General features: G+C 49.1%; 1 protein-coding gene across 1 annotated transcript in view; it reads right to left on the minus strand.

Moving 5' to 3' along the window:
• Positions 1 to 764: 764 nt before the first annotated feature.
• Positions 765 to 22208, minus strand: part of SAMM50 (SAMM50 sorting and assembly machinery component) — a 42701-nt gene continuing 21257 nt past the window's right edge. Inside the window, exons 8-15 of the mRNA XM_045363489.2 lie at positions 21761 to 21889; positions 21106 to 21177; positions 19973 to 20059; positions 16184 to 16254; positions 13632 to 13699; positions 8055 to 8201; positions 6918 to 7059; positions 765 to 953 (exon numbers count right to left, since the gene is read on the minus strand). Coding sequence (XP_045219424.1) covers positions 908 to 953; positions 6918 to 7059; positions 8055 to 8201; positions 13632 to 13699; positions 16184 to 16254; positions 19973 to 20059; positions 21106 to 21177; positions 21761 to 21889 — 762 coding nt within the window. The 3' untranslated portion in view covers positions 765 to 907. The remainder of the gene's footprint in view (positions 954 to 6917; positions 7060 to 8054; positions 8202 to 13631; positions 13700 to 16183; positions 16255 to 19972; positions 20060 to 21105; positions 21178 to 21760; positions 21890 to 22208) is intronic.

Consider the following 22208-nt stretch of genomic DNA (forward strand, 5'->3'; position numbering starts at 1 on the left):
GCTAAGGCTGCAGATGGAATTCAGGATGTTCATCTGCTGACCTAGAAATAAGAACCCTGGATTCCCCAGGCTGGTCCAAGGTCACCACAAGGGTCCTTCAAAGACAGCAGGGATGCAGAGGAGGTAAGAGGGAGAGATGGGGGATGCCACGTGGCTGGCTTTAAAGATGGAGGTGACGTCGGCCAAGGAATGCGGTGCCTCTAACTGCTGGCGAAGGAGGGGGATTCCCCCTTAGCGCCTCCAGGAGGATGCAGCCCAGCCAGACCCATTCTGGGCTCTGATCTCCAGACTACAAGAGGATTAATGTGTGTTGTTTTAAGCCCCCAGGTTTGAGGTAACTTAGAGCAGCCCCAGAAAACGCACGCACACTCATTCATGCTGCCATTCGTCTGCAGACACCAGGTTCCCTCTTTGCCTCAGTGTCCCTAATGTTACACTGTTCAGATAGTTCTCCCTTGCCACTCACACATTCAAATGGCTCGAGCACTGTGGCTCCAAGCACCTGCTGCCGTGGGCCTCTTCTGACACCAGCTGGTGCACTGAGGGGAGTGCGCCCTCCCCGTAACAGCAGGGCCGAGTTTCCTCTGGGGCCAAGCTCCCTGCTGCTGCCTGGCTCTGAACATATCACATATGGTACATGGGAACCAAACACAGAGACTCGCAGACACTGGGCAGGTGTGTGTGAGAACACGGGTGGTCCTGGGGAAAGGTCACGTGGGCCATACTGGTGGGTGAAAGCAAACCACATCCATGCTGCCTCGAAGTGTGTCTTTAACGTTTATTGACAGGGTTTCCCACAGGGTCTGCAGTCAAAGAATCGCTGAGCCGTGTTTCCTCGAGAGACAGTGCGTGGCATGGGCGCCTTGCTGCTGCCCTGGTCCCAGAGCTTCTCCTGTAGGGGTGTTGGCTACAGGAACCTTATCCCAGCTCCAAACTGGACGCCATCACATATCCTAAAAAAAAAAAAAAGGGGAGAGATCAGATGCAGTGGCCGCTCCGCCAGCCCTGCCATCTTCACGACTCAGTGAGCATGCGCCCCTCAGAAGGCGCCACCTCCGCTTCCTCCTCCTCCTGCCGCCTTCCTGCCTGGCTGCCGACCTCACCCTCACTGGCCCCAGCTGCTTCCTCCTTTGCTGGTTAAGAACCTTCACCAGCTGGTTAAGCCCTTGGAGAATGGAAAAGGAAAAGAAGGAGAGACCCAAATCCTCCTGCACTGCTCCCTCCTCACCTCCTTCACGTTCCCCTCTCCTGACGGGAGGACAGAGGGCCAATGAGAGGAGGAGCAGGGAGGGAAGGAGCAGGAAGGACAAAGTGGGTAGAGTGAGAATGGGGGAGAGGCAGGTAGACAGAACTTAAGGTCTGCCCAGCCCCCAGAAGGTCCTGGGGCTTAGGAAGCCAGCAGTACCCACAGCCCTACAGGGGTTTAGCCTGACCACCTCTTAGACCTGCTCCTGACCCCAGGAAAGAAGGACGTGAAGGTCACATTGGTTGCCATATCTGTTATGAGCTGACCCTCTGCAGGTGTGACTCCACACAGTGGTAAGAACCTGCTGACAAACCACCAGGCCCATTTTCAGAGAGGAGCAAATAGGCTTGTCACACAGCTGAGAAGTGGCAGGGCAGGACTCCGGACCCAGCTCAGGGGCACCCACAGGCCTCGCTCTTTCTGACACACGGCCTGCCTCAGCCTGGCTGAGGATGCACAGCTGGGGGACAGCCTGTCACTCTGACAGCAGGCCTGCAGCAGCTCTGTCCGCCTGGAGCCTGTGCACGGGGCAAGGCCAATGTTGCCCATTTGGGACAAGGTGGGCCTAACCTAGGGACCTCAACTTCCAGGGAAAATGATATTCAGAATCCCACACAGCTGCAGCCAGGGCCAGGGAACACAGCCTTTTTGCAAGCTGTGGGCGATTTCTAGAAAAGACTGGCCAACAATAACGGCTCCTTTATTCACGTTCCCGTGCCCTCGCCCAAGCTGAGGATTTGCAGCACGTGAGCACTGGCAGCGAGTCTTCCTTTTTCAACCTGACTCTGAGCAAGAAGACACAATATCCGATCTGTGAAGAGATTCAACACAGATACTCATGAATGCTGCGCCGGCCTCCTGCAGGATGAAGGGTGCTTAATAACCAACCCCAGCAGTGCAGTCCTCTCACCAGAAGCCAGGCCTGCGGCCCCTTTGTGATTACAGTAAGCCACACCCATGGCCTTAAACCACCACAATACACATCAAAGCCTGGGCTGCATTTGTACCATTTAGTTGTGTTCAGATCTGTTTTTATATTGTACACTCTTGGCTCCTTCAAACTAGTCTATACCTACATTTGCTACTGACAAAAATGTCTGAACATAAGCTATGAGCTAAAAAGGAAGTCAAGCTCTTGGCATATGCAATTCAGAAAACAAGCAAGCATTCCAATAAAGGCCCATTCACTCTAAATACAAACAGATTCAACAACTTCACAAGCATCGGTTTATGCTCAGAGACCACATAAACATGTCACAGAACAAAACACCCACTGCGAACATACAAAGCAGCGCTGCGAAGTTCCACGAGACCAGGGCAAGCCAGCCTTGCCATCCTCCAGAGACCGCCCCAAACATCCACCTTCTGCTGGGCGTCCTCTCCCTCCCCTATGGCCGCTGTCTTGGTGCAGGGCTCCCGGTCATCTCCCACCTTCTTCTCACCCAGAACTGCTGGTGCCAGCACGGGGTCTTGGAGTCTGATGTTCAAAGGTTTCTGAAGAACTTGGAATCTGAGGCTGGAGGCCAGGAAGCACCCAGCACGGGGTCTTTAGGAAGGTCATGCCAACAGCACCCTCAGCGCCTTGCACCCCATCTCCCACCACATGCCAGGAGCCTCTCCACCGGGCTCTCACTTCCAACACCAGGTGGTGCTCTAGTCATGGGGACCTCAGCAGTGAACAAGGCAGAGGAAGTCCTGAGCTCAAAGACCCTGGCACGTAGCCAAGGGGGTAAAGGCCAGCGGGGCTGGAAGGCAGAGGCGTGAGAGCTCAGGGCCTGGGCCTCCCCACACCCCTTTCTGTTCCCATAGGATGCGGTTCCGCCCGGCGCCCGCTGACACTGCACACCTGCACAGCTTTGCTCCTGCCTTTGTTAGCCGGGAGCACTGTCCCTGTGTGTCTTCTGCAAGCACCTGGCTGGCTGTCCTTCAAGAAGATTCAGCTCAGGTACCTTCTCCAGGGGGCCCTCTCCGCGCCCTCCCCAACAACCGAGATGATCCACTTTCTTGTCTTCGCACTGCTAACTGTGAGCTGCTCTCCCAAGCGAGCCTGCCTGATTCAGCCCTGCATCTCCAGAGATTGAACGCCTAAGACACGAACTGACAAACGCTGTTAGATCTCAGACACAGTGGTGCCACAAATCACTTGTGGCATAACATTTAGCAAACATCTCAAAACTGTTTCCTTCTTTATGAATGTCTGAAGTCCTGTTTACAGTGTGCTCGCCTCAGTTATGGGAGAAACCTGTGGATGATTTCTACACACACGATGCCCCATCCTGCCAGCTACCTAATTTTAGAAATGAAGATTAAACCTGGCAACCTCACTCCAACTTTACGAGATTCCAATATTGATGACCGACTTCAGACAGGGCCTCACACCGAGCGAAAATGTCTTCCACACTCGGGGTGCCGGGCTGACCCGTTTGGAGCTCACTGTCCTTAATAAACATCTGCTGAACAGCTGCCACCTGGCCTGGGGGCAGAGGCGCTTCCTTACAGCCTGGTCTTTACATGTCACGTGCTTAGTATGCGACTTCCTCCCAGAAGAAACTGTACTTTGAAATTAATCTCTGAAGCGTATTTTTTAGATTTAACCTGAAGACACAGAAGTAAAGCTGAAAGGTAAATGTAACCACTTTATATGAAAATTATTCCAGAAAGGGTCAATTCAGCAGAGCGCCTAAAAGCCGTGTTGACTTCTCAGGGCACACTGACCCCCAGTGGCTACAAAGAGCACTGCAATGGTGGTGATGGCAGCGCGCGCTGCTCAGACCCTCCCTGCCAGTGGCAGGGGCGTGCACAGTGGCGGGTCCCAGAGCAGGAGGGCGTGTGTCAGAGAGCGGTATTGAAAGCTTCCCTGGCCCCGACGCCCCTCGAGCCCCGGGCCTGCAAAGTCAACCACTCAAAACCACCCACTTAAGCCAGGTGTTGGCGCAGCAGTGTCACAGCGCCTCTGGGGCTACCTGCAAGGATGCAAATGAGCAACCCCAGCACTCCATGGGCACAGGGAATAAGGGCTTCATAGAAAGAAACCTGCAAAACCAGCCTGGTCTGCTGAAGACGGTAACGGCCTGGAGTTATCTAATAACACAGTCTTGCTCTAGAAAAAGGTGCTCATTTTTTCACTTTATTATCTCCAGAATCAGGGCACATCATCCCATCTACAGCTTGTCACAAACTGCCTGTCAGGTGGTGGCTGCACCGAGATGATGTGGAGGGGGAGGGGCAACACCTCCCACAGGAACCCTTATGTGAGGGGCTGGCCACACCGGGTGTATCAGCAGCAGAGCAGCCCAGGAAAAATCACCACGTCCCGACCACAGGCCAGGCGGTGGGCCTGCAGTAACTCACCGAGTTCTCCAAACTGCAACAGTCACCATCATTATTGACCATCCTCTGGGCATGAAAATGGACACCCAGAGAGGTTTCGTGACTCACCCCGGGCCGCACAGCCACACAGAGTGGCCAAGCTGGGCCCCAAGCCAGGGTACCTGGGCTCCCAGGCACACACGCACGCAGCCTGTGTGACTACACCCTTTCCAGCTCGGGCTCTGTGTGGAGAACAGGTGAGGCGTGGAGGGGAGTGGGAGCTGGTGGTCGTGGGAGCAGCCACCGCCATCTCTGAAGGCACTGGAAGGCCCTCTCATCACTAGGGAGCCGCAGCAGCCTGGCAGCCCCTGCCGTGTCCCCAGATGCAGAGCAGATGCTGAACAGCCTTCTGGCAAGAGCGTCAAGAGCAGATTCCACTAAAGCAATAACCGTAAAGGACCTGAATGACAGGCGCAGACTGCACCTGAGAGGCGATGCTCAGAAACACTTTCGAATGCAGCTCCCCTTTACAAAGCACCACCCCCTAGGTGCTGGTGCGGAAGACAGGGCGAGTCAAAATGATACAGCATTTCCTTCAACTAGCACAAACTACAACCTGTTTAAAACTGGGTTAAGGCTCCAACAGCACCACCATTTGGTGGCAACATAAAGGTAGATATGAAAATGAAGAGAAAAAACATAGGCTGGGGTGCTGTGAATGCATAAACAAAAATAAGAGGCAGTATGAACACTGTTGTGGACTGAACGTTCACGTCCCCCCAAGATTCATATGCTGAAGTCCTAACGCCGACAGGATGGTGTTGATACCTGCAGGCAGGCCTGTGGGAGGTGCTGAGGTGCAGACGAGGTCATGAAGATGAGGCCCTCGTGCTGGAATTAGCGGCAGCAGAAGAAGAGGCACCGGGGCACTGGCCTGCACCCTTCCTCCTCCGAGTGTGGACACAGTGGCAGGGCTGCCATCTGCGAGCCGGGAAGAAAGCCCACCAGCAACCAATCTGCCAGCACCCTGATCGTGGACTTCCCAACCTCCAGAACGGGCAGAATATGAACATCTGTTGTTTAAGTCACCCGTAAATACTCCATGGTATTTTGCGATGGCAGCCTGAGCTGACTGCCATACACTATAATGAAAACACATCTGGATCTCCAAAAATGTACACAATGCAGCTGGGTGCGGTGGCTCATACCTGTAATCCCAGGACTTTGGGAGGCCAATGCGGGCAGATGGCTTGAGCCCAGGAATTCGAGACCAGCCTGGGTGGGCAATGTGGTAAAACCCTGTCTCTACAAAAAATACAAAAATTAGCCTGGCGTGTAGTCCCAGCTACTTGGGAGGCTTAGGCAAGAGGATCACTTGAGCCCAGGAGGTCAAGGCTGCAGTGAGCCATGATCAGGCCACTGCACTCCAGCCTGGGTGGCAGAGAAAGACCCAGTCTCAAAAAAAAAAAAAAAAAAAAAAAAAAAAACATGCCGGGCATGGTGCCTCATGCCGTAATCCCAGCACTTTGGGAGGCCAAGGTGGGCAGATCACAAGGTCAGAAGTTTCACACCACGCTGACCAACATGGTGAAACCCCATCTCTACTAAAAATACAAAAAATTAGCCGGGCGTGGTGGTGCATGCCTGTAATCTCAACTACTCAGGAGGCTGAGGCAGGAGAATCATTTGAACCTGGGAGGCAGAGGTTGCAGTGAACCAAGATCGTGCCATTGCACTCCAGCCTGGGTGACAGAACGAGAGTCCGTCTCAAAAAAAAAAAAAAACTTTTTACACAATGCATGTAAGAAATAGAATGTGTTTCTATAACTGTTTAAATAGCCCTATACCATATTCACCCATGGAACATTTAGTGAATCTTTCCTCAATAAAATAAGGGGTGGAGAAAAGCCAAGAAGGTGGGTTCCTCCGCTGCAGAGAGAGGGGTTCTCAAGGTTGATTGACTCCTCTGTGGTCAGGAACAAAGCTTCACTCACCCTAACTTTCCTAGAGTCCCTGGCCTGCAAAGTCAACCATTCAGAACACTGCCTTCTGTTTTCAGCACGCAGGAACCGTGTCACGCGCCAATCCCTCCAGCCGGACCCTCGCAGGGGCTCCCCCTCCCCGGGGAACAACAAGCTCAAAGTGCCTGAGGGGGCGGGTGGGAGCGCTTCACACTTGCTCCTCCAAACTGGATGAAGACAAACCCAATGGGGGAAAATACATGCGTTTTCATTATTTTGCTATTTCATTTCTCTTAAAATCTTGAAGCTTAAAAGTCACTGATGAAATTAACCATGTCCAAAACAAAATAAAATTACTGGAGAGTGGGATGTGACTGTGGAAAATAATTCCCAACACGTACCTGTCGCCCGTCTGTACTCCCATGGGGATGCAGTAATTAAGTTCCAGCCGAGCGATGTTGCCAAGCCTGAGGACGATCCCGGCCCCGTACGACCAGCGGATGCACTCAGCCAGCTTACGAATGTGAGCTTTGGGGCCCTCCCCTGACAAGAGAAAGACATGTGAGCAACAGTGCATGCCCGTCCTTCCAAGCTCTCCCAGCTCTCCCAGACAAGCCCTGGCTCCCCACTGCTGGGCCCTGCCGTTGTTTTTAAAGCCAGGCCTACAGATTAAGGAGGATGCATGAAGTGAGATTAGGACCCAAGGCAAGAGAGGACTTGGAACCATACTTACTCACAGCCAGAACAAGCCACACCCTCTCAATTCTTTGGGCCTGGCATATTCTGCTGCCTCTGCTTAGAATGACTCTTCCCCATCTCCTGACCACCTGGGAAGCCCCACTCTGAGTCTCAGCTTGGAGACTTCCATGCCTTTTAGGAAGCTTTCCAGGCACCCCTAGCACCCAGGCATCTGCTGGGAGTCTCTTCTGGACCTGAGCTGCCAGAGGAAGGCACCCAATCCTACTCAGCTCTGTGGCCATCATGACTTGTGTATTAAATAAACAGATTTTTTTCGTAAGGGCATTAGATGATTATTTTTCTTGTATGCTTCATTTGCTCAACCAACCACTTAATGCTGGGCACTATATTAGGTGTTGTAAGAATTTGTTTCAGGTATGGCACAGTCTCTAGCCTTAATGACTATGTAATCTAAAAAGACAGACATGGCCTGGCACAGTGGCTCACTCCTGTAATCCCAACACTTTGGGAATCCAAGGCGGGGTGGATCACGAGGTCAAGAGATCGAGACCATCCTGGCGAACATGGTGAAACCTCGTCTCTACTAAAAATATAAAAAATTAGCCGGGCATGGTGGCATGTGCCTGTAGTCCCAGCTACTCGGGAGGCTGAGCCAAGAGAATCACTTGAACCCAGAAGGTGGAGGTTGCAGTGAGCCGAGATTGCGCCATTGCACTGCAGCCTGACGATGGAGCGAGACTCCGCCTCAAAAAAAAAAAAAAAGAAACCTTTTTGTGCACTGTGCATTTAAACATGAAAACAACTGCACTACAATGGTTCTTGAATAGCCCAAGTTTTACCATAGTTGAGGTTGCAGAGGTTTCCTGCGTTGAGAAAGAAGTGTGTTCGGAAAAGTTCTCCAAAACCGCCCTGGCCTGGCCGGAAAGGTAATGGGGTGTAGAGGTGCAGGCCGCCAGCCCAGTACGCTTCTCCACCTAGGTAGTCTCCTAAGCAAGGGAGGGGTGCAGAACAAAAACAAGGTCCGGCAAGGTTAAAATCGCGTTAACTTTCCACAGTTTACAGAAGCAAGATTTCTGTCCTGTACACAACGCCACACAGTGCTTGAGTTTGCAAGCAGCTGTTCTCATTCCTGATACTGATGGCCTCATTTTAAATAATCTTTCTTTTTCTCCTGGTTTGTTTCGGACCTTGATTTAACTGAGGAGGCAAACAAAGCCAATGTCGTTGTGGAAGGAATGTGCTCTGTCATTCATCGGATCTGTGAAATGCTTTGAAGAAGTGAGTTTCATGACAATGACTTTATCCACCAATGTGGATGACCAAATCGCTTCCACTTGCAAATGAAATGCATTATTTTGCCAAATTTTCGAGACCGCAATATAGACACAAAATGCAGAAAGTGCCTCCGCAGTGTGTGGAGACGGCTGCACGCAATTCATCAAAAGGCAGAGACTGCCTGCCGCCCACTGCACGGCGAGACCGGCTCCAGCTCAGCGTCTCTAGAGAAGAGATGATTCTCAACGGTTCATGACCACTGGGATTTACGTTACTTTTGCCAAAATTTAAGCCTATCCACTGAGAGCATGTATTTGCATATTTCTAAACATGCTCCTATCCATTCCATTTTAAACTACAAAGCAACAGAAAACCTCCAACATGAAGGTTTATACTTTGTTGCAAAATACCATTTATAAAAGTGTCTTAGTCTCCTCTAATACAAAATGACAGACCATGAAATGGGAAAATACTGAGGTCTTCAAGATTAACTTCAAGGAATGAACTGTTGATTCATTTAAAGACTTCAGTTCCTCACAATCCAGAGGAAGAAGGAAAAAAAAGATGCCAACGTCTCCTTAATCCCTTTCAAGACTAGAGCTCTGAAGGGAACAGAGAATGAACAAATTACAGGAGAACAACCTTGTTTTATTGTTTCCCAGAAACCGCTCCTCCTCTCTTTTCTGAAATAACTGATTTTATTCCGATCATAAAAATTAAATATACTCATTGTAGAACATCTGATCAACATAAAGAGAAAAAAATGAAAGTATTTTAATTTCTACCATTCAGAGATAAACAGCTAACATCCTAACGTCCTTTCTTCCAGTGGATTATAATGTAAATGTAAAATCAAATAAGCCAGCCAATAAAATGTGGCTCATTTTATACATATATATATACACACACAGTTTCCAGTCCTACTTTTTTTTCAGTTTTAATATATTGTAAACACTTTCTCTTAATGCTTTCTCTTCCTTGAAAATAGGATCTTTATGCCTGAATAACAACATAGGTGGACCAATATTTAATGATCTATTTCTCTTCCATTGTCATACTGGTTGCTAACTCCTTTATCATGGACGTTAACCTATGATGAGTTTCCTGGCACACACATGTATTTTGTTAAGCTTTTATTGTGTATACATATAGCAAAGTATACACATCCTAAGTGTACAGCTCAATGAATTTCTGTATGTGAGACACACCTGCCCAGTGAGCACCAGGACCAAGAAACCAAGCACACCCCACACGCAGGCCTTGCCCTCCCTGCTAACCACCACCTGCCACCTGCGCCTCATGCAGCCACTGCCCCCTCCTCTTACAGCAAAGGCCGCCTCACTCGCCTCCAAGCTTCATACACGGGATCTTCCAGGAGGCATTCCTCTGGGTCCAGCTTTTCCCCCCAACATGTTTCTGAGATTTACTCATTCCATCATTCAGTCGGTGGCTGTAACTTGCTCTTCCTCATTACAGTGGAAGATACCACTAATTATCTGACTTTTTCCCACTGTGGCTGGGCATTTGGGTTTCCAGTTTCCAGCTGGGGCTACCATGAATAGTATTATTAACAATTCTTGCACATACATATTTTAGGGCTCTTGATATATCAAACTGCTTTCAGAAAAAAATTATAGCAATTTACATCCTTGCCCACAGAGTGTGGCCAACCGCACGGAGGTGGTGAGTGGAACACCAGCGTGCTTTACTTCTCAGGTAGGTAAAGGCTCAGCTCTCACAGACTCGGCATATCACACTTGCTTATAATAAAACAAATGAAATAAAACCATCAAAAACTTAGGTTCCTTTTCTTAAAAATTACACTCTAATGAAGCACTCTAAATACAAGTGAAAAGAAATAATCTATACTTTGGACAAAAATGCATGCTGAGTGCAGTCGTTGCATATAATGACATAAAAATGGAAGCAACAAAGGTGTTGAAAATTTTAACAAATCCCAGGCGCGGTGGTTCAGGTCTCTAATCCCAGCATTTTGGGAGGCCGAGGCGGGCGGATCACCTGAGGTCAGGAGTTCAAGACCAGCCTGGCCAACATGGTGAAACCCCGTCTCTATTCAAAAATACAAAAAATAGCCAGGCGTGGTGGCTGGTTAATTTAGCTACTTGGAAGGTTGAGGCAGGGGGAATCGCTTGAACCTGGGAGGTAGAGGTTGCAGTCAGCTGAGATTGCACCACTGCATTCCAGCCTGGGCGATAGGGTGAGACTCCCTCTCAAAAAAAAAAAAAAAAAAAAAAAATTTAAGAAAATCAGGGGAGAATGTTTAAGAGTGGAATGGTGTTTTACAGTTTCCATAGCATGTGGAGATACCTCGACGGATGTTGCATGTCAGAGACAGTTCCAGGGGTATAAATTAGACAGCCTTCCCAGAAAGCACAATAAAGCCCTAAAAACACTAAAAATCCTTGGATCTGGCAACTTCACATCTAGAATTTCATATTAATGTAAAACTTGGCCAGGTATGGTGGCTCACGCCTGTAATTCCAGCACTTTGGCAGGCCAAGGTGGGCAAATCACGAGGTCAGGAGTTTGAGACCAGCCTCGCCAACATGGTGAAACCTCATCTCTACTAAAAAAATACAAAAAAATTAGCCGGGCGTGGTGGCAGGCACCTGTAGTCCCAGCTACTCAGGAGGCTGAAGCAGGAGAATTGCTTGAACCTGGGAGGCAGAGCTTGCAGTGAGCTGAGATCCCGCCACTGAACTCTAGCCTGGGCGACAAAGTGAGACTCCATCTCAAAAAAAAAAAGAAAGAAAAAACCACACAAACTCAATGTCCAAAGCTTGGGGTTTGGTCTTTAAAAAGATAATAGTATGTCCTAAGACAAAACACGCAGCCATTAAGATGATAAACTTGCTCTCTCTCATTCCTCACAGGGGAAATGCAAAAGGGCTCGGCCACTCTGGAAGCTCGCCTGGCAGCTCCTTACGAAGGGGAGGCCTGCTCTTCACGTGTGACTGAACAACTGCGCTCCCCGGCATTTACCCAGCTGATGTGACAACCTTTGTCCGGAGAAGCTGCGCACAACAACCTGCACACACGTTTCTAGAAGCTTTACTCATCACTGCCAGGCACTAGAAGCAACCAAGCTGTCCTTCGGCAGCTGAATGGATAAACAAATTGTGATACCTCCAGACAAAGGAATATTATTCAGCAATAAGAAGAAACAAGCTATCGGGTCCCAGAAAGACATGGAGGGACCTTAAGTGCATATTACTACGGAAACGAAGACAACTTGAAAAGGCTACAAACTGTATGATCCCAACTCCCAAACTGTCTGCAAAGGGCAAAACTCCATGGACGGTTCCAAGACCTGTCGGTTCCAGTGGTCTGGTGGGAGGGATGAAGGGAGCCCAGGATTTTTAGGGCGGTGAAGCCACTTTGTGTGATCCTGGAATGGTGAACGCAGGACATCATGCATTTGTCAAAGCCCACAGAAGGTATAACACTAAGAGTGAACCCTCACGTAAACTGCGGCCTTGAGTTAATAAGGTATCGTATTGCTTCGCCAATCCTAACCAATGAGGTATCACACTGCCTCACCAATCCTAACCAATGAGGTATCACACTGCCTCACCAATCCTAACCAATGAGGTATCACACTGCCTCACCAATCCTAACCAATGAGGTATCACACTGCCTCACCAATCCTAACCAATGAGGTATCACACTGCCTCGCCAATCCTAACCAATGAGGTATCACACTGCCTCGCCAATCCTAACCAATGAGGTATCACACTGCCTCACCAATCCTAACCAATGAGCTATCACACTGCCTCACCAATCCTAACCAATGAGGTATCACACTGCCTCACCAATCCTAACCAATGAGGTATCACACTGCCTCACCAATCCTAACCAATGAGGTATCATACTGCCTCACCAATCCTAACCAATGAGGTATCATACTGCCTCACCAATCCTAACCAATGAAGCATCCTAACACAAGGTGCTAATCAGAAAGGAAGCTATGTGGGTTATACAGGAACACTGTACTTTTAGCCCAACTTTTCTGTAAACCTAAAACTGCTCTAAGAAATTAAGCCTATTAACTAAAATGCAATTGTAATATGTCAATAATATAAAATATGTAGCTGTTAAAAATGGCATTTACTCTCATAAAAATATACTGCTATATCATTATGAGAGGTGGTGAGAGAAATGGGTTTAAAAATAATACGTAGGGGCCGGGTGCAGTGGCTCACGCCTGTAATCCCAGCACTTTGGGAGGCCAAGGCAGGCAGATCACGAGGTCAGGAGTTTAAGACCAGTCTGGCCAACATAGTGAAACCCCGTCTGTACTAAAAATACACAAAAAGTTAGCTGGGCGTGGTGGCGGGCACCTGTAATCCCTGCTATTTAGGGGGCTGAGGCAGGAGAATCGCATGAACCTGGGAGGCAGAGGTTGCAGTAAGCCGAGATCATGCCACTGCACTCCAGCCTGGGTGACACAGTGAGACTCCATCTCAAAATAATAATAATAATAATAATAATATGTAGGGGCCGGGCACGGTGGCTCATTCCTATAATCCCAGTACTTTGGGAGGCAGAGGCAGGTGGATCACGAGGTCAGGAGTTTGAGACCAGCCTGGCCAATATGGCAAAACCCCATCTCTACTAAAAATACAAAAATTAGCTGGACGTGGTGGTGGGCACCTGTAATCCCAGCTACTTGGGAGGCTGAGGCCAGAGAATCGTTTGAACCCAGGAGGTGGAGCTTGCAGTAAGCCAAGATCATGCCATTGCACTCCAGCCTGGGCAACAGGGCGAGACTCCGTCTCAAAAATAAAATAATAATAATATGTAAACAAAACAAAAGGAAGAGTAGGAAGCACACGTCAAACCTGCAGGGAACAGACAACAACATGTTTATCCATGTTCTCTCTGGGCAGGATTGCGGGTCATCTTCACAGAGTTTTTGCTTCAATATATTTTCTCATTTTCCTACAATTATCTCAATAAATGTTCTACACCTGCTACATCATAAGTTCTGTGGTAGGTGCTAATGCCACCACCGTGAAAGAGGAACGTCTATTATTGCTGGAAGCTAATAACAGGTACATGGCTTCCGAGGTGAGATGTGAGCCCTTCTAGCCTTGGCACCACGACGGGCAAGGACAGACCTTCACTCTGTGGCCCGATGCTGTGCATGCTGAATCCGCGGACGCTGGTTGGTCCCCCGAGGTAAAACCTAGGACAAAACGGCACGGGTCAGAGGAAAGTCATGAGGTGAGAAACGACACGACACACGGAATGCGCAGTGCAGGAAGCACGCGTCTGACTCACATGTGGTACTGGATTACTGACAGCATTTTCACAGGCAAACCCTTTGAGAAAGACCAGGAGGGTGTACACTACAGGAGAATTTCATAAAAATCTCAACCCCTAAGGAGACGCTGCAAACTTTGGAGATGCAGGTGAGACACAAGACGCAAAGAAAGACACTAGGAGAGAGGGGCAGGGCAAACAGTCCGTCACAATGGAACCATCGCTGTCTGTGAGGATTCATGGCGCAGTTCCTTTTCACGGCGGGCCTCCTACTGGCTCTCAGCGTGATATGAAGCGAAGAAGAGCAGGATACAAATTATTTAATAGTATGATCCCAATATTACAAAAAGGGGGGCTATAATACTAGAAACAGACCAAAAAAGAATTCTTGTTAGGTTTATAATTTTTAAATATGAGCTCCTCTTGTTCCCTAACGAACTGGATTATCACACTCTCACCAACCATATCTGAATAATATGAAAAGCATGAATTAAAAATTAATTACACAAAAACCCATCCACTTTCTGAAAAATTGAACAGCATATTAGAACCCGATTTTAGATCATGATAATTACTAAAAAACGAATTTAAATGACAACAGAAATTCTGTGTAATCTTTCCAGCCAAGAGGCAGCCAAGGACACAACCCCAGCAGATGCCCTCAGAGCCCTCTGACCCTTGAGGCCGCGGGAGGCTAAGAACACCCCGCAGGTCTGACACAGCACAAAGGGAACAGGGCAGGGCCTTTTCTGGTTTTCCTACCACATAAAAGCCTTTATGAATTTTTTCATCTTCATTTGAGTTTTAAAACCTATAAATGTGTTTTTACTACTTGGGATTTATAAGCAAGGCTTTTCTGAATACCCGGTCAATATGAATTGCAAAAACAAACAGCAAGCTTCATTTTTAAAGAAATGATAAATCAGGCCAGGCGTGGTGGCTCGCACCTGTAATCCCAGCATTTTGGGAGGCTGAGGTGGGCAGATCACCTGAGGTCAGGGGTTAGAGACCAGCCTAGCCAATATGGTAAAACCTCGTCTCTACTAAAAATACAAAAATTAGCTGGGCGTGGCGCCGGGTGCCTAGAGTTCCAGCTACTTGGGAGGCTGGGGCAGGAGAATAGCTTGAACCCGGGAGGCGGAGGTTGTAGTAAGTCGAGATCGTGCCACTGCACTCCCGCCTGGGCGACAGAGCAAGACTCTGTCTCAAAAAAAATACATAAATAAAATAAAAAAGAAATGATAAATCACACATTGAATACAAATGATCCACGATGCACATAACATAATGAGTGAAACGGTTCTGCCTGCTGCATCCCGGGCTCCAGGGTGCCCCAGGCTCCGGGGTGCCCACCGTCACTGTTTTGGTGGCTGGCTTCCCAGGCCCTTGGTGCTACACCTGCATGCACCCTGCAAAGGGATCCACTAAACATATTCATGTGCAAAATTTCAACTTATGAACACATATCTCCTTATTTTTAATAACTACATAGATCTGGAATGGTTGTGCTAGAATGTCATCATTTCCCTACTGGGGAACTTACATAAGACAGTTTCCAATTCTTTGCTACTTATCAGCCACGCTACAGTGGACATCCTTCTACACATAAATCTTTACACACTTAGAAAAGTACTTTTGTCAATTAGATTCATGGAGTTTTGTGAAACTGTTAGGATCCGGAGTTTATAAATCTAAAATTGTTCTACCTCCAAACCACCATCCAAAAAAGCTGTACCAGTACATTTTAACTAATGCAGGGTTGAAAAAAAAGTTTTTCGCCCTAGAGGACAATGATTAGTATTTCGAAGCAACAAGTACAAGTTCATACCCTGCTGGCAGGGGCATAAATTGCTGTAAGCTTCCTAAAAGCAGCACCCATCAATACTACGAGTTCTACTTTGAGAGAGTAATTCCACAGAAAATAAAATAAACAACAAATTATCTTAAAAGCTATTATTCAGTGTTATTTATAAAAATCACAAATTAGAAACAAATGAAATATCAAAAAATACACGGTAGGCTAAAAAGTTATGGTATATGCAAATAATGAAACATAGGCCACTACAATGCTGCTTCTAAAGAATTTCTCATCACTTGGTGAGTGATTTCTCTAATTTCTTTAAGTGTTTCCCCATTTTTGCATTTCTGCAATGAGTATGAACTGTGTTCCTTCATAATCAAAAGGGAACAATACATTTTTTAATATAATAAAGTAACTTCCCCAACAAAAGCAAAAAATATTAAGTATGAGGTATACTTGATACTTTGAAATTAGCTTAAATATAAATACTAAAGTAAAATTTGAAATACTATGCTCTCCTAACTTCTCTAAAATATCTTATAAAAACAACCGAAAAGATCCAAAGGAAAATATGTGCAAATTATCCATTCATTGATGAGTACTCACCTATCAGCAATACTTGATGGCTTATCACCAATGGGCACCAACATCCCACCCCAGAGAGACGCCGAAAAAACCTGTTCAAATAGAGACAAACGGCTGTTTTCTCCCAGCATTCCTTTCACTCCAGGGAACATCAGCAACTAGCAAACTGGCCACACACGGAACGCCCGTGGCGTGCAGAGCTCCGTGCCAGGGTGCAAGGGCCGCAGGAGAACACCTGGCTTGTTCTGTTGCAGAGCTACACTTCGAAGGGCCATGTGGATTCTATCAAAACATGTAATTCCAAAGTCCAAATCAAGACACACCAAAGGTGAGCAGGGCCTGGCTTCCATTCGGACACAGGGCAGGCCCCTGCTCTGTGATGGGAAGTGACGCCCAGAAGCATGAGCCAAGGCCTCACAGAGGACGGAGCCAGGCCCCCTGCACCTGCTCAGGCCTCTTTGCTGTGGCCTCAAAATGTGACAGGATTCAAGGCACACAGCATTTTAGCCTGAAAGAAGGTACTGGCAGCAAGGCTCCCCCAATGCAGAGACGCGCTCCCAGCCCCACTCTCAGGGACAGAGCCCTGTCTCTCACAGGGCAGGAGGCAGTAGCCAGTCTCATCTTCACGCCACAAAACCTTCTCAACAATGTCCTCAACCAGTTGGAGGCTCTCCTGCTCCCCTGCACCCTATGTTTTCAGGTGGCTGGCCGAGCCTCATGTGCTGTCTGCATTGCAAATGCCTACGTCCCTCTAAGCTGCTCAGAAATGGCTTTCTCAGAAGTTTCTGTAGAAAGGACAAGCTTCTGTCCCCACAGCAGCTGGCATTTTATTCTCAGCCCGGTGTCCGGACTCTGCTCAGAAGGCTCCAGGGCTTCCCTCTCATGTAGAGTGGAAGCAAGAGCCCACACCCGGCCTCCAAGGCCCTCCTGCTACTACTGCTCTTGGAATTCGTGCTCCCGCCCCAGGTGTCCCACTGTCCCACACTTGCTCCCTCACCGTGCTCCGGGCTGTGCTCAGGGGTTGCCTTACTAGCCACCCTCCCTGACCATCCTAACTAGACGGCATTCCCTTCTGGTCACTTTCCATCACTTAATTCTGCCTTATTTTTCTTCACAACACTTGTCACCACCTCCTCAATTATATACAAAGATATTAGCTTATAGGTTTCCCTGCTCAAGAATGGAAGTTCCTTGAGAGCAGGAATTGGGTTTTGTTCACTGATATATTCTTAGTGTCTGGGCAGTGCCTGGCAGCCAGCATACATGTGTTGGATGGGTGGATGGGTGGGTGGATGGGTGGATGGGTGGGTGGGTGGATGGGTGGATGGGTGGGTGGGTGGGTGAATGTATGGATGGATGAATGGATGGATAGATGGACAGATGAGTGGATGGATGGATGGATGGATGGATGGATGGATGGATGGATGGATAGATAGGTGGACGGGTGGGTGGATGGATGGATGGATGGATGGATAGATGGATGGATGGATGGATGGATGGATGGGTGAGTGGATGGGTGGATGGATGGATGGACGAATGGATGGATAGATGGATGGATGAGTGGATGGGTGGGTGGGTGGATGGGTGGGTGGGTGGATGGATGGATGGATGGATGGATGCATGGATAAATGGGTGGGTGGATGGATGGATGGATGGATGGATAAATGGGTGGGTGGATGGATGGTTGGATGGATGGATGGATAGGTGGGTGGGTGAGTGGATGGATGGATGGATGGATGGACGGATGGACGGATGGGTAAATGGGTGGGTGGATGGATGGGCACTACAACAGGATAAGCACAAGAGCTACGGGCATAGTGGAGGAGCCCCCACTTCCATCTGGGAGGTTAAAGAAGGCTTGCAAGAGACACAGCTATACCAAAGTCTTAAAGGCAGGGAGTGGGAGGCCAAGGGAACATCTGAATAAAAGAGAGTTATGGCCAGCGGCAGACAGAGTAAATACAAGTGCCTGGGAGTCAGAGCAAGCCAAGGCCTTCTGGGAAACAAAAAGTATTTCGACAGAGTGGAAGCATAAGACACGCACAGTGATGAAGGATCAAGGGCTACAGGCACCCTAACAGTACAAGCCATTTGTGTAGGAAAGCGGTACGGTAAGGCTTGTGTTTCAGAAACACTAACATGTCCGCAGTGTACAGAAGGGGAAGGGGAAGGCAGGGAGTGGGACAGGAGCAGAGACGACTCAGAACGTGACCTCGGTTCAGTGCAGATGGGCAGTGCTGAGGGGAGGAGAGGCAGGGCCCAGTGGGTGGCAGGTGGCTCAGGGGGGGACTGAGAGCAGATAGGGAGTTAAGTTCAAGGGCAGCCAGGTGCACTGTGCGCGTCAGTGGATGGAGAGCCCAGGCGTGGGTACAGATCTGGGGGGAAGGCAGTGAGCTCTGTTGATGTGAGGTGTCTGTAAGGCAGGGGTTGAGACAGCCAGGAGCACTTGAGTCTGGGCCCAGGAAGGAGAGCAGGAGAAGCAGAGTTGCTGCGCACAGGCGGCAGCTGCAGCCACAGAGCTGGAGGAGACCATCCTGGACAGGAGCAGGGTGGGGAGCTGGCTACAGGGATCTAGGGGCAAGCCATGCCTATGAGGCAGAAAGGGCCCTGAGAAGAGAAAACTGGGGAGTGGGAGGGCACAGCAATGATGAGTCAAGAAAACAAGAGAGAGAAAGTGAGAACAGGCGAGCAGGCGACAGCATCCAGTGCCGCAGAAGGGATCGACATGGGCTCACCGCGCCGGACAGCAAGGAGGCCTGTGGTGGCCTCTGAAGTGGCAGGGGCAGAGGAAGGCAGGAGCCAAGCTCAAAGTGCACAGTCAAGGGCTGAACCGGGGCAGTAACAAATTATTTTATAATGAGCTCTCTAGAAACAGTCGCAGGCACCATTTCATTAAAACTCAATCCTTGCCCCCAAGTTTTAAGGAAGATAAGGACCCAGGCAGCAACGGCACGGCAGAGCTGCCCCCAGCCACTGGGTACTGGGAAGACGTGAGAAACATGCCAGGTGTCCTCCCAGCCTGGGGCTCCTCTGGCAAGACCAGAATCCAGTCACTTACTCCTCACTCCTGAGTGAATCAGAAGAAAGTGACCCAATAGGACTAAAGATTTAAAAATAATAATAAGAAGAAAATTTCTGAAAGCACCCAGAGCCCTGTAGACCCAGCAAAGTGAAGACTCAAAAGGTCCATGGAACAGCATTTCAAGGGCAAGAGATACCCCTTTGTCCTCCAGTCACCCCTCCTCCGAGGCCCTGAGATGATAAATGGTGAAGGGCTCTCTCACGGTCCTATGTGTAATGATTAGCAGAGGTTCCTTTTTTTTTTTTTTTTTTTTTTTGAGAAGGAGTCTCGCTCTGTCACCCAGGCTAGAGTGCAGTGGCGCGATCTCAGCTCACTGCAAGCTCTGCCTCCGGGGTTCACGCCATTCTCCTGCCTCAGCCTCCCAAGTAGCTGGGACTACGCCCAGTTAATTTTTTTTATTTTTAGTAGAGACGGGGTTTCACCATGTTAGCCAGGATGGTCTCAATCTCCTGACCTCATGATCTGCCCGCCTCAGCCTCCCAAAGTGCTGGGATTACAGGCATGAGCCAACACACCCAGCCATCCATCAGAGGTTACTTTTAAAAGAAAACAATTACCGCTTCTCCCCAGACTGCCTGCAAATCTGGCTAAACTGGAAACATCAAAGGTTAGGCATCACCGCTCAGGCTTCCACTCTGTGCTTTAGATATTCAGGAGCTAAGATTCTGTGGTAAGATCCCCAAAGTAAGGGCTGACAGTGCAGGAGCCAGCATCCATTAGATACTCACCGAATCAAATATGAGTTGCTTGTTCAACTGAAGTTCAAAATCTTCTTTGATGAAGCTCACATCCCCGCCAGTGTAGCCTGCCAGTTCCTGCAGGGAAAGAGCGCTCAGGTCGAAGACAGCGAACGGACTTATTACAGGAGCTATAGAACCATGTTTTTGCATCAGGATTTAATTTTGCTGTTTTGTATTTTTTTAAAAGGCAACAGAAAGTTCCGTCCCCCAGAAGCCACATCCTAATTGTTGCAGACAGCAACAGCGGACAGACTGGGATGGGGGATCCGCAGATCCAAGCGGCGCCGAGGCCGCCCCCTGGCTGTGTGCGGGGAGCACTGGCAACCCAAGTGTCTGAACACAGAGCTCAGCACGGGCGGCTTGGCTCGTTGGCTTCATCAGCGTTTGGGGAAGAACTCAGCTGACCTTTCGCAATGTGAGCTATTTTGTATAAAAACCTGATTTCTAGTTGCTCCTCTGAAACTGAAGGTCAGGCACCCCTGGGCTTTTGCCCTGCTTGACAACACCTAACTACCACTGGCCAGAGCGAGGGTAGCTGCTCGGGGAAGCCTCAAGGTTCGGTGCAGCCCCCGCTGCCCTCACTCTCAAGCCACCAAGGTGGGCTCTTCACTGTGCCTGCACCTTGTAGGTACCTTATGGTAAAGAACTATGCCCCCGCCTCCAACAAGAGGGCAACCCAAAGACGGACTAACAGCCTGCCTCCAACACCAGCAGAGAAGCACACTCCTCTAAGGTGGTGAAGACCATTCCTCCAGCACCTCCTGCTGCCACGGTGCACCTGCTCTGTAGCCGCTGAGGGATGATCCCTGCCTTCGGGCACTCTCTCCCGGGTAACACCAAGCCACAGCCCTCCTCCTGGCCTATTACAGACCCTCATCAAGAATGCCACAGCCTTACCCCCACCTTGGGTTCTGTGAAGGCACAAGACTGAACTGTAGGGCATAGGGAACAATTCCCGGGCTCGAAGCCCTGAGAGTGGAGCTGGCGACCCTCACAAGCGATACTGCACGTGTGATTACTCTGTGGGACTGCCCACCCTCAGGGCCACCCAGCCCACCGGGACTTTACTGTCCAAAGCTGGCTCCCCTCCCCCTGCGGGGTCACAGGTGAAACAACACTACCTGGTTAACTTTCAGCAAAGCACCTCTTCTTGGTAAGATGGAAGAATTCCGAGAATCGATGACCATGGCGTGCTGAAAGAAATTTGAAGTGGGGTATTTTCACTTCCAGCAGTTCTATCAGATAACCGTTAGCACTCACAGCACGCGGGCCACCACGCTAGCACTCTACAACTATCACGTCATTCCATGTTCACAGAGCCCTTGGAGGAAGTGAGGGTGACCATCCCTATCTTACATAGGAGGACACCGAGACGTCCACGCTGAGACTTGAGCTTCAACTGAATAAACGACTCCTGCTCACTACGTGGAAATGAACACCCGCCACTGGGTTCATTGAACACCCGCCACTGGGTTCATTCTCTCAAGGAGCTCGACGCCCTGGCCTCAGTCAGCTCAACCAGGTTCCTCCTTTTTGAAAGCTGAAATTCCACAGTCAGCTCTGAAGCACACCTCTTCCTGTTACCACTGACATTGTTTGGAGAGGACAACACAAGGCAGGACACCACAAGCCCTCAGGGAGCAGGGGCCGCCACTGTGGACACCCCATCTGGGCGACGCTTCTCAATCAGCCCCGATATTGGCAAAGACTGTTTTTCCAATGCATAACATGGTTCCACCAACAAAACTATTTACTCCAACTAAGAGACACTGTTACCGAAAGAGATGATTTCAGTGAATGTCCGCTTTCTTTTCGAACAGCAAATGACGCCGTCCTGGAGAGGCAGCCCAGTTCTCGCCACACACCTTCCCACTTGACGGTGTGGCTGGTCTTCCATATGGGAAACTGCAACACAGAAATTAGACATCTTTTCGGAACACATGTATTTAGGAAGTTGTTGCAAATCATTTTTTGGAATGAGGCATCATGAAACAATGAACTAAATACCTAAAATAATTTTTTTTTAATGATGAGAGAGGGAGAAGGGGAAGAAGAGAAGGGGAAGAGAAAACCAGAGGGAAGAAGGGCAAAGGAAGAAAGGGGGAAAGTTGTGAACGGAACCAAAGGCAGTATTGCTCTAAGTAGCAGGACTGTCCCTGTGAGGGACAGGGCTGGTCTGAGGGCTGCAGGCAGCTGTTTCATCGACAGGCACCGTCTCTTTCCT

The sequence above is a fragment of the Macaca fascicularis genome, chromosome 10, assembly GCF_037993035.2.
Source record: "Macaca fascicularis isolate 582-1 chromosome 10, T2T-MFA8v1.1".
Classification (NCBI taxonomy): domain Eukaryota; kingdom Metazoa; phylum Chordata; class Mammalia; order Primates; family Cercopithecidae; genus Macaca; species Macaca fascicularis.